Source organism: Ambystoma mexicanum, chromosome 1p (assembly GCF_040938575.1).
Source record: "Ambystoma mexicanum isolate Mex_15411 chromosome 1p, UKY_AmexF1_1, whole genome shotgun sequence".
Lineage (NCBI taxonomy): Eukaryota > Metazoa > Chordata > Amphibia > Caudata > Ambystomatidae > Ambystoma > Ambystoma mexicanum.
The window spans coordinates 1,106,016,339-1,106,033,845 of record NC_090921.1 but is presented as its reverse complement, the minus strand read 5'-3'; the positions used below and the strand labels follow the sequence as shown (position 1 = coordinate 1,106,033,845).

The 17,507-nt window shown below is 45.2% G+C and overlaps 1 protein-coding gene across 7 annotated transcripts in view; it reads right to left on the bottom strand.

Moving 5' to 3' along the window:
* The window catches only part of LOC138448702 (uncharacterized), a 554,652-nt gene that overhangs the window by 423,318 nt on the left and 113,827 nt on the right, over nucleotides 1-17,507 (bottom strand). For all 7 annotated transcript variants that reach the window (XM_069604718.1, XM_069604712.1, XM_069604715.1 and 4 more), the window contains exon 4: nucleotides 8,498-8,611. In XM_069604718.1, coding sequence (XP_069460819.1) covers nucleotides 8,498-8,611 — 114 coding nt within the window. The remainder of the gene's footprint in view (nucleotides 1-8,497; nucleotides 8,612-17,507) is intronic.

Genomic DNA, 17,507 nt, shown 5'->3' with positions numbered 1-17,507 from the left:
TCCAGGTAGGGCTAGACTTTAATCCCCCCCGTCTCCTGAGACTAGCTACCACTACCACCATCACCTTGGTGAAGACCCTCAGTGCGGAGGTCAGCAGAACTCGAAACTGATAGTGGGAACTGCCAACAGCAAACCTCAGGTACTTTCCTGTGCTTGAGATGGATTGGCACATGAAAGTAAGCATCCTGAAGGTCCAATGATACCAACCAGTCCTGGAGTTGGAGAGCCTGAAGGATCTGAGAAAGGGTAAGCATCTTGAACTTGTCCTTCCTGAGGCATTTGTTCACATTTCTTAAGTCCAAGATGGGTCTCAATCCTCCGTCCTTCCTGGGAAAGTAGGGGGAATACCAACCCTTGTTCCTCTCCGCTACAGGTACATGTTCTATTGCATCTTTCTCTAGCAGGGTTAAAATTTCCTGCAGCAGGAGCGGATCCGGAATTTTGACAGAGTTGTATCCCGGTGGATGGTCCCAAGGTCTTTTCTTATAAGTAAGGCAGTAACCTTGGGCTACTGTTTCCAGTGCCCAAGCATCTGAAGTAATGCCTCACCATTCTTGCAGATGCTGAGAGATTCTGCCTCCCACCGGGGTCTTGTGGGTCAAGACCTCAGAGTGGCTTAGAGGCGGCTGCAATAGCGGCTGAGGAGACAGTTGCCGCTGCTAGCACTCTTTCCTCGTCCACTGTCAGGCAAGATTGTATGCAGTACCCTTTGGGTGCACTTCAACAACCCTGACCTCCTGGCAATAGGAACCCAACTTTGGGTATAAGTCTGTACAACACAGGTTGGTAGTGTGGCTGAGCAGCCAGGCTTATCTCAAGAGGGGTCAATGTGAGCTCTAGGGGATATACACAGAGATTCACAGTGACAAGTATTCAAATAAACACTTACAAGGTTTATTTGAATAAACAATTATTGATGTATTTATCAGTCAGTTAGAGTAAGCCTTCTTCAGAAGGGAGCAATACAAAAGTAGCACTCAAATACACTTCAAAAGACACACTCTTAATATTCTAAAATCAGTGAAGACCCTTTTGGGATTGACCACAGTCACAACCTACACCCTCAGGTGACTTCAGTAGCTAGGATGCTGGGGACATTAATATCTTACTGGTGCATTTAGAATACTTTTACAAATTGGTTATAGAACAAACAAGAGATTACAAATATTCTTAAGCAGGCAAATACTTTTTGATCCACTAAGAAGAGTCATTCAGTTATAACAGACTAAGCCAAAGTCAATGGGCAAAAGTCTTATATGGGCTGCAGCACTTCTGGTAGGTAAGTAGGAAAAGCCGCCATACTAATACAGTCCCACATGGCGTAGGTGGATCTGGAAAGGGTGCAAGTAACGTTGGTTGACTTCAAAGCCATACTGCTTGAAGAAAAAAATCTTGCAAGACCATGCATCAATTCTTTTATCATCCCCATCAGGGGGAATTGATGGGTAAGCAGACTGCCTTGTGGATGTAGCTGCTTGGACCACTAAGCTTTCAGGTGTTGGATGCTTAGTTAAATAGTCTGGATCAGATAATGATCTATATTTTTTTGCAAAATGTTTTGTTTGCTGCAGGTCCAGATTCTGGGGTCTCCTAATTAGCTATGAGCTTCTTTTGAAGGGCTGTGTGAAAAGGTAGTATTGGATCTTTCTGAGGACCCTGGCTCAGAATATCTGTCATATCTTGTTCGAATATGGGTGAATTTCTGTTCCAGCCCATGAACGCTAGAACCCTATTCATAATGTTCCTGTATGCTGAATCAGCAAGATCAGTTGGGTCAGGTCTGTCGAACTCCAATTCAGGCAAAGTGTCTATGCCACTAACTGATTGGAGACCGTCAGAGATCAGACATTTTTGTTTCTGGATCAATTAGCTGCTCAGGAGCGTCTTTTGTTTCATACTTCAATCCAAATGGGGAGGAATTCTCTTCAGAGGATTGTTCCTCTTCATAAATGGAAGCCATAGACTTGAAAAAGTATTTTCTTGGTAAATGGGTATAAACCTTACGCGAGGGTTGAGGCCATGAAGGCATTGGCATAGATTTCACTAATGGCGTCGATGACGCTAGAGGAATCGATTTTGTACTCGACAAATTTGTCGATGGCATCAATATTGTCGATGCTGGCTTCAATAAACTCAAAGGTGCCTTCGACAAAGGCGTTGAGAATGGTGTCGATGAAAACTTCGACACACGTGTCAACGAAAGTTTGGAATCTGAAGTCATTTTGTCTGGCACTGCCTTCGATTTATGCACCGATAGACTCAACTTGCTCTTTGGTACCGGAGAAGGTTCTCCAGACGGTACCCTTGACAATGTTTCGCCAGATTGTAAGCGTTTATTAGTCTCTGATCTTCCTCTGTCATCCGAAGGATGAGCTGGGGCATGGCCTTCGCGCAAGGGGGTTGGTCTGCATTCTCAAAGATTCGCATCATTGAGGCTCTGAGGGAACTCCCATTTCTTAGGGGAATCACGTTTCGTTGGACAAGTAATAACCCCTGTGGAGTCCGAAGACAAAGAAGAGGGAGATCGGGGACGTCTTTTCTTCGCCTTCTTTGATGAAGAAGGCGAAGATTTTCTCAACAGACTCCTCGATCGAGACTTCTTCGATTTACGCCCGACAAGTCCTTAGACTCCCTGGAGTCTCTAATTCTCTTCGAAGTTTCCCTCCCCACCACCACCTTGCTGCTCCTTGAGAGCTTTAGGCATCATGGCCTGACAGGGACTCAGGCACCATAGGCAAACTCGATGGGATCAGTGATCTCTTCCCGCAATCCTGGCATTTTTTTAATCCAGTTCTTGGGGTAGAAGGATTCAAAGATCAAGACATCTTGAAGAAAGACTGAAGCGCCGTTTTCAAACACACGAAGCAAAAGCTTTCGGAAAAACAGAACTTAAGACAATGGACGCGGCTCAAGCTATTTATACTATGGATGATGTTGAAGCTCTACGGCAACCTTCAAGGGACATCGATGCCATGCCATCGAGGACAGCACCCTCTGGTGTGGAAATTTTCTTTCCGAAGCAGCAAAGCTGATGATACGAATATCAAAGATGAGGAATATGTGGGAGGACACAATCCATTTGAAATGAGAAATCTCCCTAGCACTGATAATTCCCCTGGGGGTGCTACACAGTGTGAGGAACTTATGGGGAGAGACTACCCCTCTGGTAGCAGGGTCAGGAGTGTCCACAGAATATTTTACAACACTAACTAGCCAGTACCCATGGCCTTTGTTAGGCAAGATTGTATGCAGTACCCTGTGGGAGACTGCACCAGCCTTGTCCTCTTGGCAATAGTAAACCAACCTTTGGTATAAACATGTACTACACAGGTAGAGTGACTGAGCAGTCAGGCTTATATCAGGAGGGGTCAATATGAGCTGTAAGGTTGTGACAGAGAGTTTCACCATGACAGTTATTCAAATAAACATTTACACACAACAATTTATTAATTTATTTAACAGTCAGTTGAATAAGCCTTCTTTAGAAGGAAGCAATCATAACACCAAATATACTTCAATAAATACACATGCTCAGTTTCACTAAATCAGTTTGTACCCATTGCGGATGGCAAACAGACACTTCTTACACCCTCAGGTAACTTAAATAACTTGGACAATGTGGACATTGATTTATCACTGGCACATTTAGAGCAATACTGAGTGGGAGATCAAAAGAACAGTTTTAGGGGGAGAAAACAATGGTTAACAAATATTCTTAAGCAGGTAAGTACTTTATGAACCCTTCAATGCAAAGTAATTTAACCCTTTCCTGAGGGAAAGGCAAAGCACAAAGTCAGAGGTAAGAAGAGTCTTTTAGGGAGCCAGGACAGCCAATGTTAGTTAAGCAAAAGTCTAGGTGAGCTGAAGCACTTCTTGTAGGTAGGTAGGTAATAAAGTCTTGCACAATGATTTTGAAATCTTTGCAGAAAATGAAATCACTGTAGGGCCACAAGCTGGGAGGCTTGTGAGGGGTAAAGCTGCAAGCAACTTTGCGAGGGCAACCAAGACAAGTCTCAAATGAGAGCTAGCAAGGCTACACCACGAGAGGTGCCCTTAGTTTTACAGTACCTTTGGTTTGAAGAAAACTTGATCCAGCTGGCTTCTGTTCCTGTGCAGGTCTGCCGATCCTGTGTTCCTGGGCCTTAGTCGCGGGGACAAAAGGGAATACGTCTGGGGACTCGTGCACTACGAATGGAAGGTTGGCGGCAGCAATAGGCAAACTTCAGATCAGCAGCACTTCACCGTTTCAGCTCCTCACGACTCTCGCAAACAGCACCACCGCGGTTCTCGAATACCTTAATGGACTTTCCTTGCATCTGGGGTCCAGAACTCTGTTGATGTGGCTCGGGTGTGGTCAGTCCTGCTTCATGGGAGTCCAGAGGATCTTTCTGGAGCTCCGGTCCGACTTAAAAGTGATGCACTCAATATGGTGTTCGTTTCCCTGGCAATTGGTTACTACAGCAGCAATGGAAGAACAGCCAGCTCCGACAGGATGTCCAGACAAGTTCACTTTGGGGTTGATTGGTCCCACCAACCCAAGGGGAGAAGTCGTCCGTTGCAGGGCTTCTCTAGTTCGAGGTGAATTCGGAGCTTCAGCACAGCAGCAGGGCTTCACAGGGACCAATGGTCCAGGAGTTGCAGCAGGCGTCTCTTCCAAGTTCTTCTTCGATTCCTTCGTCCAGTTTCCTTCGACTCTGCCTTCCAAGCCAAAAAGCCTCACCTTTTATGCAGGATTCTCCCATTCATTCCAGCCTAGCTGCCAATCACACAGTAGGGTGACTGTCCTTGCGGCACAGCCAGCCGGCCAATCACCTTTGAGTGCATTCCCGTAACCAAGGGGATTAAGCACAGGAAGAAATTTGGGGCACCTCCCTCACTTCCTGCCAGACATAATGGAGCGAGAGGCAGGCTTCACTTGTGAATCCCGCCAAAGACAATCAAACAAAGGGACCAAACCTGGTTTGGCGCGCAGAGTATTCTAAAAAATGTGCTAATTCCCTTCTACCTTAGAGACCCCCAGCTCTTTTGCTGGACTTCTGGACTTTTTATTTCTAACCTGGAGAGAGTGAGCCCTTTTTCTCACCCTCTCATACATTTTTATTGCGATTATGATTTTGACCCCGTTTCTTTTTAACTTTGAAGTCTGACAAACTCCATAGGCATCATCTTTTACATTGCGACACACTGCACCTTCAGTGCATTGGCACATGGAAGTCTCAGATTCCCCAAAGGTTTAAACACATTCTCCTGGTGAAGAGCAGTGAAGTGAAATTAACTTTACTTACAATATGTAACTTTCCAGACCAAGCACACACTATCTTACCATAGGGTGCTGCAGGGGTTACTTAGTATCCCCTCGGTCTAGTTTCTCATGTAACATTTCTATATTACCCTTTCTAAAATTAATGGCTGGTGGCAGCGGTATACTTTTTACTACCATTGTGTGTTTTTACAGTGGGCTGCGTTCGCAGCTGCAGTAAGGCACCCATGGGTGCCCATTTTGACAAAATGGCCTGTCTTCTTTTTTCACCATTTCTTGTTGGAAAGGTCCTTCTTGAGATTTACTCTGCGCGCCAAACCAGGTTTGGTCCCTTTGTTGATTTTGCCTTTGGTGGGATTCACGAGTGAAGCCTGCCTCTGGCTCCAGTATGTCTGGCAGGGTCAGGAAGTGAGGGAGGGCCCGAAACGCCCTGTGCTTAATCCCCTTGGTTATAGGAATGCACCCAGAAGTGATTGGCCAGCTGGCTGTCCTTGGAGTACAGCCACATTGCTGTGTGATTGACAGCTAGACTGGAATGAATGAGAGAAACCTGCATAAAAGGCGAGGCTTTTTGGCTTGGAAGGCAGAATGGACCACTGGACGAAGGAATCCGAAGAAGAACTTGGAAGAGACGTCTGCTGCAACTCCTGGACCGTTGGTTTGCCTGGTGAAGCCATGCTTCTGTTCTGAAGCTCCGAATTCGTTTTGAGTAGAGAAGCCCTGCAAGGACAACTTCTCCCTTTGGGTTGGTGGGACCATTCAACCCCAAAGTGAACTCAGAGCTGGCTGTACTTATACTGCTACTGGAACTGAAGCGCCAGGGAGAGGAACACCAATTCGAGTGGATCGCTTTTAGTCGGATCCGAGTGCCAGGAAGATCCTCCAGGCTTCCTCGAAGCAGGTCTGACCAAGCCTGAGCGAACTCAACAGAGTGCAGAACCCCAGATGCGATGAAAGTCTGAAGTGGTATCCGAGAACCGCTGTGTTGCCATTTGCTGTCAGACGCGAGGAGCTGAAACCGACAAGTGAAGCTGAATCGAAGTTTGCCCATTGCTGTGGCTGACCTTCCGATTGCAGTGCAGGAGTCCCCAGACGTCGTCCCTCTTGTCCCCACGGCTGAGGCCCAGGAACAAAAGGATCTGCAAAGCTGCACAGGAACAGAGCCCAGCTGGAACCATTTCTTCTAACCAAAGTTATTTTTTATCCTTTGTTTTATTCCCCAATTCAACCTTTGCACCAAACTCAGTATTGCTCCAAATGTGCCAGTGATAAATCAATGTCCACAGTGTCCTAGTTATTTAAGCCACCTGAGGGTGTAGGAAGTGTGTGTGTGTGCCATCCCCAATGGGTATCATCTGATTTTGAGAAAATAAGAGTGTTTTTTGATGTATGTTATAATTGTTACGTGTTTTGCTCCCTTCTGAAGAAGGCTTATATAACTGACTGTTAAATACATTAATAACTGTTTAATCAAGAAACCTTGAGCGTAAGTGTTTATTTGAATAACGGTCACTGTGAAACTCTGTGTTACAACCCTACTACTCACATTGACCCCTCTTGAGATAAGCCTGGCTGCTCGGCCACACTACCAACCTGTGCAGTACAGACTTATACCAAAGTTTGGGTTCCTATTGCCAGGAGCTCAAGGTTGCTGTAGTCTTCCAAAGGATACTGCACACAATCTTGCCTAACACCCCACTTGGCATACATGGATCAAACTGCATCTTTATTGGCACTTTACTCACCCCACCCCTGTGTTTTTGTTGGATGGGTCTGCTGAAACTGTCTGCTAACAGTTGCCAACTCTCGGAACCTGCTTGGCTTTGAGCCATGTTCCTTTGAGTGTACCAGATCCAAACACATTGGGCTACTTGAGACAGTATTGGGACGTGTGTGCCCAAGTTTGTTTATGTAAAACATTGCCTTGTGTTGTCTGTTCTTATGGGAACACACGCTTTGAATTTTGGTCTGAAAGCTTTCTGTGCTGCTAAGATCTTTAAGAGGGTAAAGGAGTGAAAGGGGCAGGGGGCAGGTGGGGAATAGAGATACCACCCAGGTTCTCTGTGCCCCTCCCGCCCCCCCAATCCTTTACCCTCTGTGCACCCAACTACTCCTGAAAATCACTAGCCCCTGAAATTAAGGGTACAACTGGGTAGCAATCTAGCCTTTAAGAAAATATATCTCCTTTCTTATAAATGGGCTCTCTGTTCCGTACAAGAGCCTCTTTTCCCTCAATGATCCTCTACCCTGTTGCCACTAGAACATAATTGAAAATGACTTTGTATCAGTGAAGTTAAGAGTCGGTCATGTTCATGTCACCCATTTGTTCCCTTGACCAGCTAGTTAATGTTAGATTCACATTTCAATTGCCTAGAATTGTAAACCCCCCTAAAACATAAATGTGCAGTTTGCTGTTTCTAGTGTACAGGGTTTCTGTTCACAGTATAAGGTTATATCAAATAAAATCAACTCACTTGTCCGAGGATAAGACTATCACTTCAATAAAGGCCGAACAACAGTAGATTCGAAGCTAAGAAAGGTAACAAATTGTGCAATGGAAGTAACAAAACATGGCAGCCCATAATCGTACTGAAACCTGACACGCTTTGCTCAATATTGGAGGACGATAACCCATTTTAGTTTTGACTGTTTGGAGTTAAATGTAGTTCCATCCAAATGCACAAATATTCTGAGGCTAGTTTAAAAAAAAAAAATCTGTAAAATTGAACAAGTGACAATCACGCATTTTTATGTTTTTCTGCAATAAACAAAATACATTTTTAAACTGCATGGATTTAGGCAGTGTAACTCTATGCCCGCTGTTTCTTCTATCAGCAAATACTACAGCAGGCACATGGCCAATCCAGTCTCACTATAGACAAGCCTTCACTATAGGAAGAAGAGTATTGTCAAAATGTCAGCGGCTTAGTGTATAGATGGGTACTTGTTTATTGATAGTTGTATTTTCTTTTGAGCGTTTTTTTCAAACACAATGTGCTGAATATATTGCAAAAATTAACAATGGTCCGTTTTATTATGCTGCTTTCATGGGGCTTATGCTCTGCATAAAGTACCTCTCTTGCTCTCAAATAAATTGCTTTAAATAGAACTGGGATGTTTTAAGCACTACTAAAATGAACCATTGTGAAATAACCACATCATGCTGATGCTCTCCTATGAAACAACAATGCTGCACTCTATCAATGCACAATATTGTTGATATTCGTATCTGCTTACTGGATTTGGTACTTTGAAGACACCTTCGTTTTTCTGGGACTTGACTATTGGTGATGTAGGATTCTCCTTCATCTTTAATCCTGAATACAATATCAGGATTGGCAATCTTATAACCTGCAAAAAATAGGAAGGCCACAATTAAAAGAAATGCGCTACAACAACATACAGAGGTTGACAGAGGGTAAACATACAGCAACTAACTTGATTTGCTATTAATTCTTCACAATTATTCTTTACAAATTGGAAAAATGCTGTTTGACGAAGTCATAATTAACCAAGCAACACAAACTAAGTCACAGTGACCAAGAAGAAAAATGCAACTTGAAACACTTGCTACCCCGAGTGGTATACTAGAGTAGAACCCGGTTTTAATGAGGGATTTTCAAAAATGCAACCCAAAATGTTGTTTTGGACTAGAGATGCTCTTGTTATATCAAAATGTTAAAGTCATATTTACATCAACATACAAACCATGATCTGCTAGAGAAAGACATTTTAAAAGCTGAAAGATGTTACTGTTGGGGACAGTTTTTCTAAAGTCCAATTTAGGGCTTCATAAAACCATATCTGAAGCAGTTCAAAACTCCACTCTTAGTACAAGGCTGTACCACCTAACAACATTTGGTAGGGTAGACAGAGCAGCCAGGAGGGAGAGAGGGCTGTAGCTTGGTACAAAGAAATTGTAGCATACATATGGTCCGATCAAACACAAACACTATGGGCCTCATCACGAGCTGGACGGTATCCCGAATGGGATACTGGGCAACTGCATTTGCATCATCGCCCACCCATCCAGCGGTATTACCGCCGGATCGCGGATTGTGCGCTAACCGTTACTCCCCATTCTCTATTGGGTCGATTGGATATAATGGGGAATTTTCGATGTAATTACGGTACGGTAATAACGCTGGGGGTAATCGTGCCAAAAATTGGCATTTTTCTGGCATGTTTACCCCCAGCTCACCAGACTCGCAAATTGGGCGGAGCGGTAGATGCAGCGGTAACACTAATCACCGGATTTAAGGGTTACCGCCCAACTCGTGATGAGGCCCTACGTATTGTAAAAATAAATGGTTTATTTAACCCTTTAACTGCCATGGGTATTTCCCCCTCAGTGCCAGGGCCTTTTTTGGCGATTTTGGTATGTGGTCATTCAATGGCTTGTAGCTTTTTTGTTACACGAGATATCTCGGCCAAATTTGGCTCCTTTATTTCCCCACATGTAGGTGGTCGTAACGCCACCCAGGAATCCTAGGTTGCTTTAGGGGGAGTGAGAGAAAATAAGCAAAAAGGGCAGACATTTTGGGGTTTTTCAAAAAATGCCAATAAAATGATGCACAAAGAAGCCTGTGGTTTTTTTCCTTGTAAGAGCTAGGAACAAATGGTTTGCTGTGCTGAGTCCCCAATTTCCTGGCTTTCAAGAACAGGTTGAGTGGAAACGAAAAAAAAAATATTTTGATGCGTTTATCAACCGTTTTGTGAGAGGTAGGCCATTTCAGCCATTTTTGCCAATTGGACAATCATGGACGGAATGGAAGAAAAGGGTAGGAAAGCCGAATTGGAGGACAGAAAGGCATATATTTCTGAAAAGTAGACAAAATTCCAAGTTTAGGAAGGGGTGATTTGCGTAGGGCAGGCAACAACTAGGTAGGGGAAATTGCCATAGATTGGGGGAAAAGCGGGAACATGACAGAAAAAAAAGGTATGCGTTGGACATGGTTGGCTTGGTACGGCAATGGCTTCTATGAATTTTGAGAAAAGCAATGCTCTGCTACATTCCCCCAACTCTTGCAGTTAGGAAAGCAAACATTTTCTGTAGTGTTTTACAAAACAAGCAGTACCACAAGCCAAACACTGAGCCATGGTACACAGGAGTTTTATGCTCACGGCCTGAACAGACGCACTTAGCATGTGTAAATCGGGAAAACCAATGTGGTGAGGAACGGCAAGCATCCATTTTTTGAAAGAGCACAGGCAGACCTTTTCAAGGGTAGGTGATTTGTGCAGGTTACAAAAGTGTATGGTGCCTAAAGCAGCAACTAAATGTAGGTCACATTTGGGAAATGAAAGGGTTGTGTGACAAAGGGCACCAGCAAATGGGTCAAAACGTTATGAAAACCACACAAACAACAAATGTTATACCTTCCTGCGTTCCCACAGGTGTCCCGATGAAAACGGTACCTCACATGTGTGGGTGCACCTACCTGGGCGCCAAGGGGAAAGCCTAAAACACAAGTAACCCCAAGTCTGAATTTGACACTTTCTCCAGACAAGCATAACATACAGATATGGGCCTCGGGTGTCCAAGCCACCAAGGAAAACAGGGAACCCCATGCATTTCCGAAAAAAGGACACCTGTGGGAATCCGCAGAGGTATGATTTGCGCAAATCGGCCGAGAATTTATTATCCAGACACCCCTGCAAAGTCCGAAATGTGGGGAAAACAAACACATTTTCCGCACATGTCACTCGGCTCACCTATCAAAACACACCGCCAACACCACATGGCCTACCTTCCCACGTCCCCACATGTGTCCCGATGAAAACGGTACCTCATGTGTGGGTGCACCTACCGGGGGCGCAAAAGGAAAAGGGTAACCCACTGGTAACCCCAAACCTTTTGCCACTGACCATTTTGTTCATGTGGGCAACCTACAGATTAGGGGCTAGGGTGTCGAAGCCAGCAAGGAAAACAGGGAATCCCATGCATTTCCCAAAAGAGAACACCCGTGGGAATCCACAGAGGTTTGCCTTGCGTAAATTGCCCCTGTTTTTTTTTTAAGCCACAATCCCCGACAAAGTGTGATATTTGGTGGGGGAAAAACACAATGTTCACTTTGTCTGGGGTTCTGGGTAATAAATTCTGGGCCGCTTCGCGCAAGTCAGATCTCTGTGCATTCCCACGGGTGTCCTCTTTTGGGAAATGCATGGGGATCCCCGTTTTGGGGGTAACCCGCTGGTAAGCCCAAGCCTTTCGCCACAGCACAATTTGTTCATGTGGGCAACCTACAGATTTGGGCCTAGGGTGTCGAAGCCAGCAAGGAAAACAGAGATCCCCATCCACCCACTGGGGGGCTTGTCCCTCCATTTTTGGGGGCCCTCTCACCCCAAATGGGTGGCAGGGGGCACCTCATGCAGGCCTCCCTGCGCCTCCTACAAACGGCTGCGTGAGGTACAACCCCCCTCCATTTGGGGTGGGTGGGGGGAAGGGAACCACAAAAATGGTGGGACAGGCCCCCAGTGGGTGGGGCAGTAAGGTCTGGGCACCGCGGTGCCAGATTGGCACACCAATGTGCCTCTCTGCGCCAAGGCAGGTTGTTGGGTGTCCTGACCCACATTTGGACTATTATGCTGCAACATTTGGTGCTGTGGACTTAGGAAATCCAAGAGGGCGGAAAAGCCCACATTTGCGCCAGAATCCTGGAGAACCGTGCAGTCTTTGCGCACAACAAAATGGTCGCCTGACCTGCCACCCACCAGTGTGAGCGTGAGGGGCCAGGAGTGCCATGAGTGAAATGTGTGCCAAAGGAAAAACAGCAGTACCGGTGGCTAAAAAAAAAAACGCTTTGAAATCACCTTTGTTTCTCTGAAATGCAAGCTAAAAAAGCCTATTTTAAACATTGCAAGATATTCAAAAATCTCAATGAACACCAGCAGACATTTGGCAGAAGGTAGACTTGTGTGCATACAAAATCTGGAAAGAGAAAGAGCCCAAAACAATGTTTATAACAAAACTGGCTGAGCTGTGGATGTCAGCAGCTGAAGTGAAATTGGACTGAAAGACACTAAAATCTAAATGTTTAAAATAAATGAGTGACCTACTGTTGAGTGGCACATAGTTTGCAACTGTTAAATGCCATAGTTTTGAACTTAGAATCAGCGTTCTAGCTGCATGTGTAAAAATTGCAAGTTTGATTTGAATGTAGAAAACTGGGAACTAAAGTGACATTTAGCTGAAGCCTGGCTTGAAGAGAGTGAATTCTGCCCGGCAACTACCCCCGACAGGAGTGAAACTTGCTCAGCAACTCTTCACAGGCCTGGCTGCATTCTGCTGCCCCTACCAAAAGGAGATGACACCTCCCTGATTGAATCAGGGGAGGAGCACCTGGGGACTACAGGAAACTAAAAGCACTGTCCTTGGCCCAGGCAAATGTTAAATTAGGGGGGTCGTAAATGGCTTCCTCTTGGAAGGAATCGGGGAGGGGCACTGCATCTGTGAGCCAGCTGAGCTTGGGGGAAGTGGATAAACCAGAAATTCCACCATGTGCTTTGGAAAACCACACCCCTTTGGGGCCAGAGCATAATTTTCAAAAGATGGATAATTCATAGTGCGGACTTGTAAAAATTATATAAATAACATCATCATTCTTGTTATTTTTCTGTGCACATTTTAAGAGGTGTTAGGACCCTGTGGTATGTTCTTGGGGATAGTAGCGGAAAAAAGGTTGTTACTCCAAATGTATCCCTGGTGCACATTTGTGTAAAATCTGGAAAGGTTTAGAGGTCGTTATCTGGATGAAAAGGTTAGAATTCTGTCATAAGTGGACACGACATCTTACAAAGACAGGGATTGGATGGTTTGGTGCTACAGAAAATATGTTAACTGGACGTATAATATTAGAAAAATGGTACATAGATAAATATGTATTTGGATCAGAAATAGATTTGTGTGCAATTTGACAAGGGGAGTATCCTCTGACCATGAACCTACCTGATCACTCTGACTCACAACCCAGTTCCCCCAATCAAAAGAGAGGAGGAACTGGCCAATGATAAGTTGAGAGGGTTCGGCATGCAGAATGAGCCGACCCACCCACTTTCTAAACACATAAGAGCCACTGGAAGCCAGACAGGGACATTCACTTCCCACTTCAAGCTGATTTCTTGCGGAGCATTTTTGCCAGAAGACACCAGATCCAGCGCTTAGACTTCAAATCCAGACAGAGACCAGAACTTTGAATTCAGACTTCAGAATTTGTCAGCAGGCCTCAAAATCTTTTGCAAACTGATTTACCCAAGACTTCCAAGGGGCACATCAGAGTAAAACAGCCGGGCTGAGCTGTTTGATTCTGGCCTAGAACCCTGTGCCAGAAACACCCAGAAAGCAGAGCTGCACCCGGAACCAGAGACCAGACCTTTGTGAAGCGCCAAGTGCCAGAGCAGACCAGCAGATCAGAGCTGACCGAGACCGCTGTAACCAGAGAACCGGTACTAAAGACCGTGCGTGGCGAGAGAACCGCAGTCAACCTGACCAGATCTGTGACGAGGCCCATTCCTTCCAAAATATAGGGTGAGTACCCAGCCAGAACTGTAAAAAACCAATCTCTTAGTTTAAAATAATCTAATTCAAACTATTTTAACCTATTGAGAACTGCATCATAGAAATCGTGTCCCGTCTTTTGATTCAAAGCTGCAAGACTGTCATCTGTCATTCTGAAAGTTTAAAATTTAATTTCTGAAAATCTACCTCCACAAAATCGTCCGCATCTCTTGAACCGTTTGTGATAAAAGCGAGATTTTACTTATTTTGAAGCTGAGATTCTAAGCTTTCCAACAAGCTCTAAACCGACTTGCTACTCCTTATACTTCCTCCGTAATTGCGCTCGACGCACGCAACTAAATTGCAGCGATTTGACATTTTGCTTCATTTCAGCCACGTGTAAAAATATTTGTCCTTGCATTCCTTTGCTGAAATTCGTTTGCAACCTGACAATCATTCATAGAGCATTGCTGAAGTGATCCTGAACTAATTTAAAGTAACTATCACACACCCTGAACCTCTAGAGGGAATTAAAATCATTTTTAGCATATTTTCCCTTCTTTGCATACCACCTTTAAAGTACTTTGCCTGTGTTTAAAATCATCCCTGTTGATCTAAGCTTGCTAGGGGGCAACTGAATTGGGATTGTACTGTGATTGTATTCCTGAAGACTGTGTGTCCCTTCCACCTCCTTACATTGCATAGAGGGGGGGGGGGGTGAATTGCCAAAAGGGGAAAAGTGATTATATTATGTTTTGCTGAAATCATATCAAGTTTATTCCTGTGTTGCTTCTTTTCCACCTTGCATTTCCTTGTACCATATAAAGCATTCTCAGCTACCTTATCCTCTATACTACTCCTAAGTAATTACCCAGTGTGCTAGTATCACATCATCCATTGTTGATCACTCACAGTCATATGTCTAAGTGTGACATCAATTATTAATTTATTATAAAAGCGCAATATAATAAATATATATATATATATATATATATATATATATATATATGGGATACATTACTCACCGTAATCGTATTTCTGATGCTTGTATCTGCTTAGATTCACATGCTGTGCATAGGCCGACATCTAGTGGAAGCTGCGGAGTATTACAGTTTGTTTTTCGAAAGTCGAAAATGGGCGTCGACACAGGCGTGCCAGTAATACTATCCCTAGTGTGACGTCCACTGTACCCAAGATCCCTCACGCGTGTAGGATCCTCAGATTGTATTTTTTCTGACATGAGGAAGCATGAGGAGTAGCGTGAGTACAGATAATCCAAGCAGATAGACAGAAAAGGTAAGACTACAAGCAATCATGCGCCTTCTCTCGGAGGGGAGGAAGGGTGGGTCGCATGTGAATCTAAGCAGATACAAGCATCAGAAATACGATTACGGTGAGTAATGTATCCCTTCTGAGGCTTGTGGAATCTGCTTAGATCACATGCTGTGCATAGATTAGCGAGCAGTACCAGAAGAAGGAGGTGGGATGTGAGAAGGGTCATGAGCAAACAGGTGTCTTAGAACCGCTTGTCCCACTTGTGTATCTGTCTTGGAATGAGTGTCAATGCAGTAATGCTGAGTAAAAGTGTGAATAGAGCTCCAAGTAGCCGCTTTGCAAATGGTGTCGAGGGGAACATTTGCAATGAAAGCCAGAGTGGCACCAATGCCTCTAGTAGAGTGGGCCCTTGGCGTAAAAGGCAGAGTCTTGTCAGAAAGAGAGTAACACAGCTGTATACAGTTGATAATCCACTTCGAGATAGCGCCCTTAGAGACGCGATCCCCCTCTCTGCCTGTAGCTACGGAGACAAACAGTTGATCTGTTTTCCTTAGCGGTCTGGTTTTATTTACATAGTATAGGACCGCCCTACGCACATCTAGGGTGTGTAGTTTCACCTCAGCCGAGCTTTGCGGGTTCTGGAAGAAAGCCGGAAGCTCGATGGACTGGTTTACATGGAACTTGGATATGAATTTAGGTGAGAACCTAGGGTGTGTGCGTAAAACCAGTTTGTCCTTGTGGATAGTAAAGAAAGGATCCTGCACTGACAGAGCCTGAATTTCACTGACCCTTCTTATGGAGGTAATGGCTACTAAGAAGGCCGTTTTATAAGTCAGGTGTTTGAGACTACTTTTATGCATGGGTTCGAATGGGGGTCCCATGAGCTTAGCTAGCACCACGTTGAGGTCCCATCCTGGCGGTGGGTTCGAAATAGGAGGGTGAAGTCTCTTTACTCCTTCCATGAAGGCTTTAACCACTGGTACTTTCCACCACGAGACCTTGTTATGGGATGTGGTGTAAGCCGAGAGGGCTGCCAGGTGTACTTTCAGCGAGTTAAAAACCAACCCTGCATCCAGCAGGTGGAGCATGTATGTCACAACGTTGGAAGGAGTGCAATCAACCGGGTTGATTTGTTTATTCTGGCACCAGATAACGAATCTTTTCCACTTATCAAAGTAACAGTGCCTTGTATTTGGTTTCCTGGACTCCTTTAGAATGTCCATACACCTCTGTGGTAATTTGAGATGTCCAAACTCTATGACTTCAGGAGCCATGCTGCTAGGTTCATAGAGTTGGGTTCCTGATGCACTGTTTGACCCTGTTGCTGGGACAGTAGGTTGTACCAGGCTGGGAGTCTGATGGGTTCGCACACCGCCATCCTGCGTAGGTGTGGAAACCATGGTTGTCTCGCCCACATGGGAGCAACTAGGATGAGCGTCATAGATTCCTTGTTCATCTTGTACACCACCTTCCTGATGAGAGGAGTTGGTGGAAAAGCGTACGCAAACATCCCTGACCAGTTCATCCACAGGGCATTCCCTTGGGAGTCCGGCTGGGGGAACCTGGATGCAAATCCTGGGCATTGTTTGTTTTCGCTTGTGGCGAATAGGTCTATAGTGGGGAAACCCCACTGAGAGAAGAGATCTTCTACTACGTCTCTGTGAAGGACCCATTCGTGTTCTTCTGGGAGGGAGTTTCTGCTTAGAGCATCCGCTAGGGAATTGAGCTCCCCTGGAACATGTTGCGATGACAGGAAGATGTTCCGTCTGAGTGCCCATATCCATATTTTCTGGGCAAGCTTGGACAGATTTGGCGAACGAGTCCCCCCTTGCTTGTTCAGATAGAACATGGCTGTCGTGCTGTCCGTCCTGATCTGCACCGACAAGTTCAGTAGATGGGGCTCGAACGCCCTTAGCGCTCGGAATACTGCCAGAAGCTCTAGCAGATTGATGTGGTTCTTGGCTACTGAGTGAGACCAGAGACCCTGAGCTGTGTGGTGGAGATGGTGAGCTCCCCACCCAGTCAGGCATGCATCTGTAGTCACCACGGCTTGTACTTCGGGATCGTAAAAGGGTTTCCCCTTTGCGAGATTCTCTCTTGTCCACCAGTGTAGGCTCTGTACGAGTGTTGGCGAAACGACCACTAGATCGTCCCAATGACCACTTGCCTGAGACCACTGTTTCGCCAACCATTCCTGCATGGGACGCATGCGCAGACGCGCGTGGGGGACCAGGTAAATGCATGACGCCATCATGCCCAGTAACCGCATAGCTTTGCGTACTGTTATCTGTTGACCTGACTGATAATGCGGAATTTGCAGAAGTATATTCCGAATTCTCTCTTCCGAAGGGAAGGTCAATCCTTTCTGAGTATCTAGGATAGCTCCTAGAAACTGTTTTGAGGTGCTTGGCACCAGACTTGACTTTTTCTCGTTGATGGAGAAGCCTAATTCGTGGAGGAGGTCGATAGTCCTCT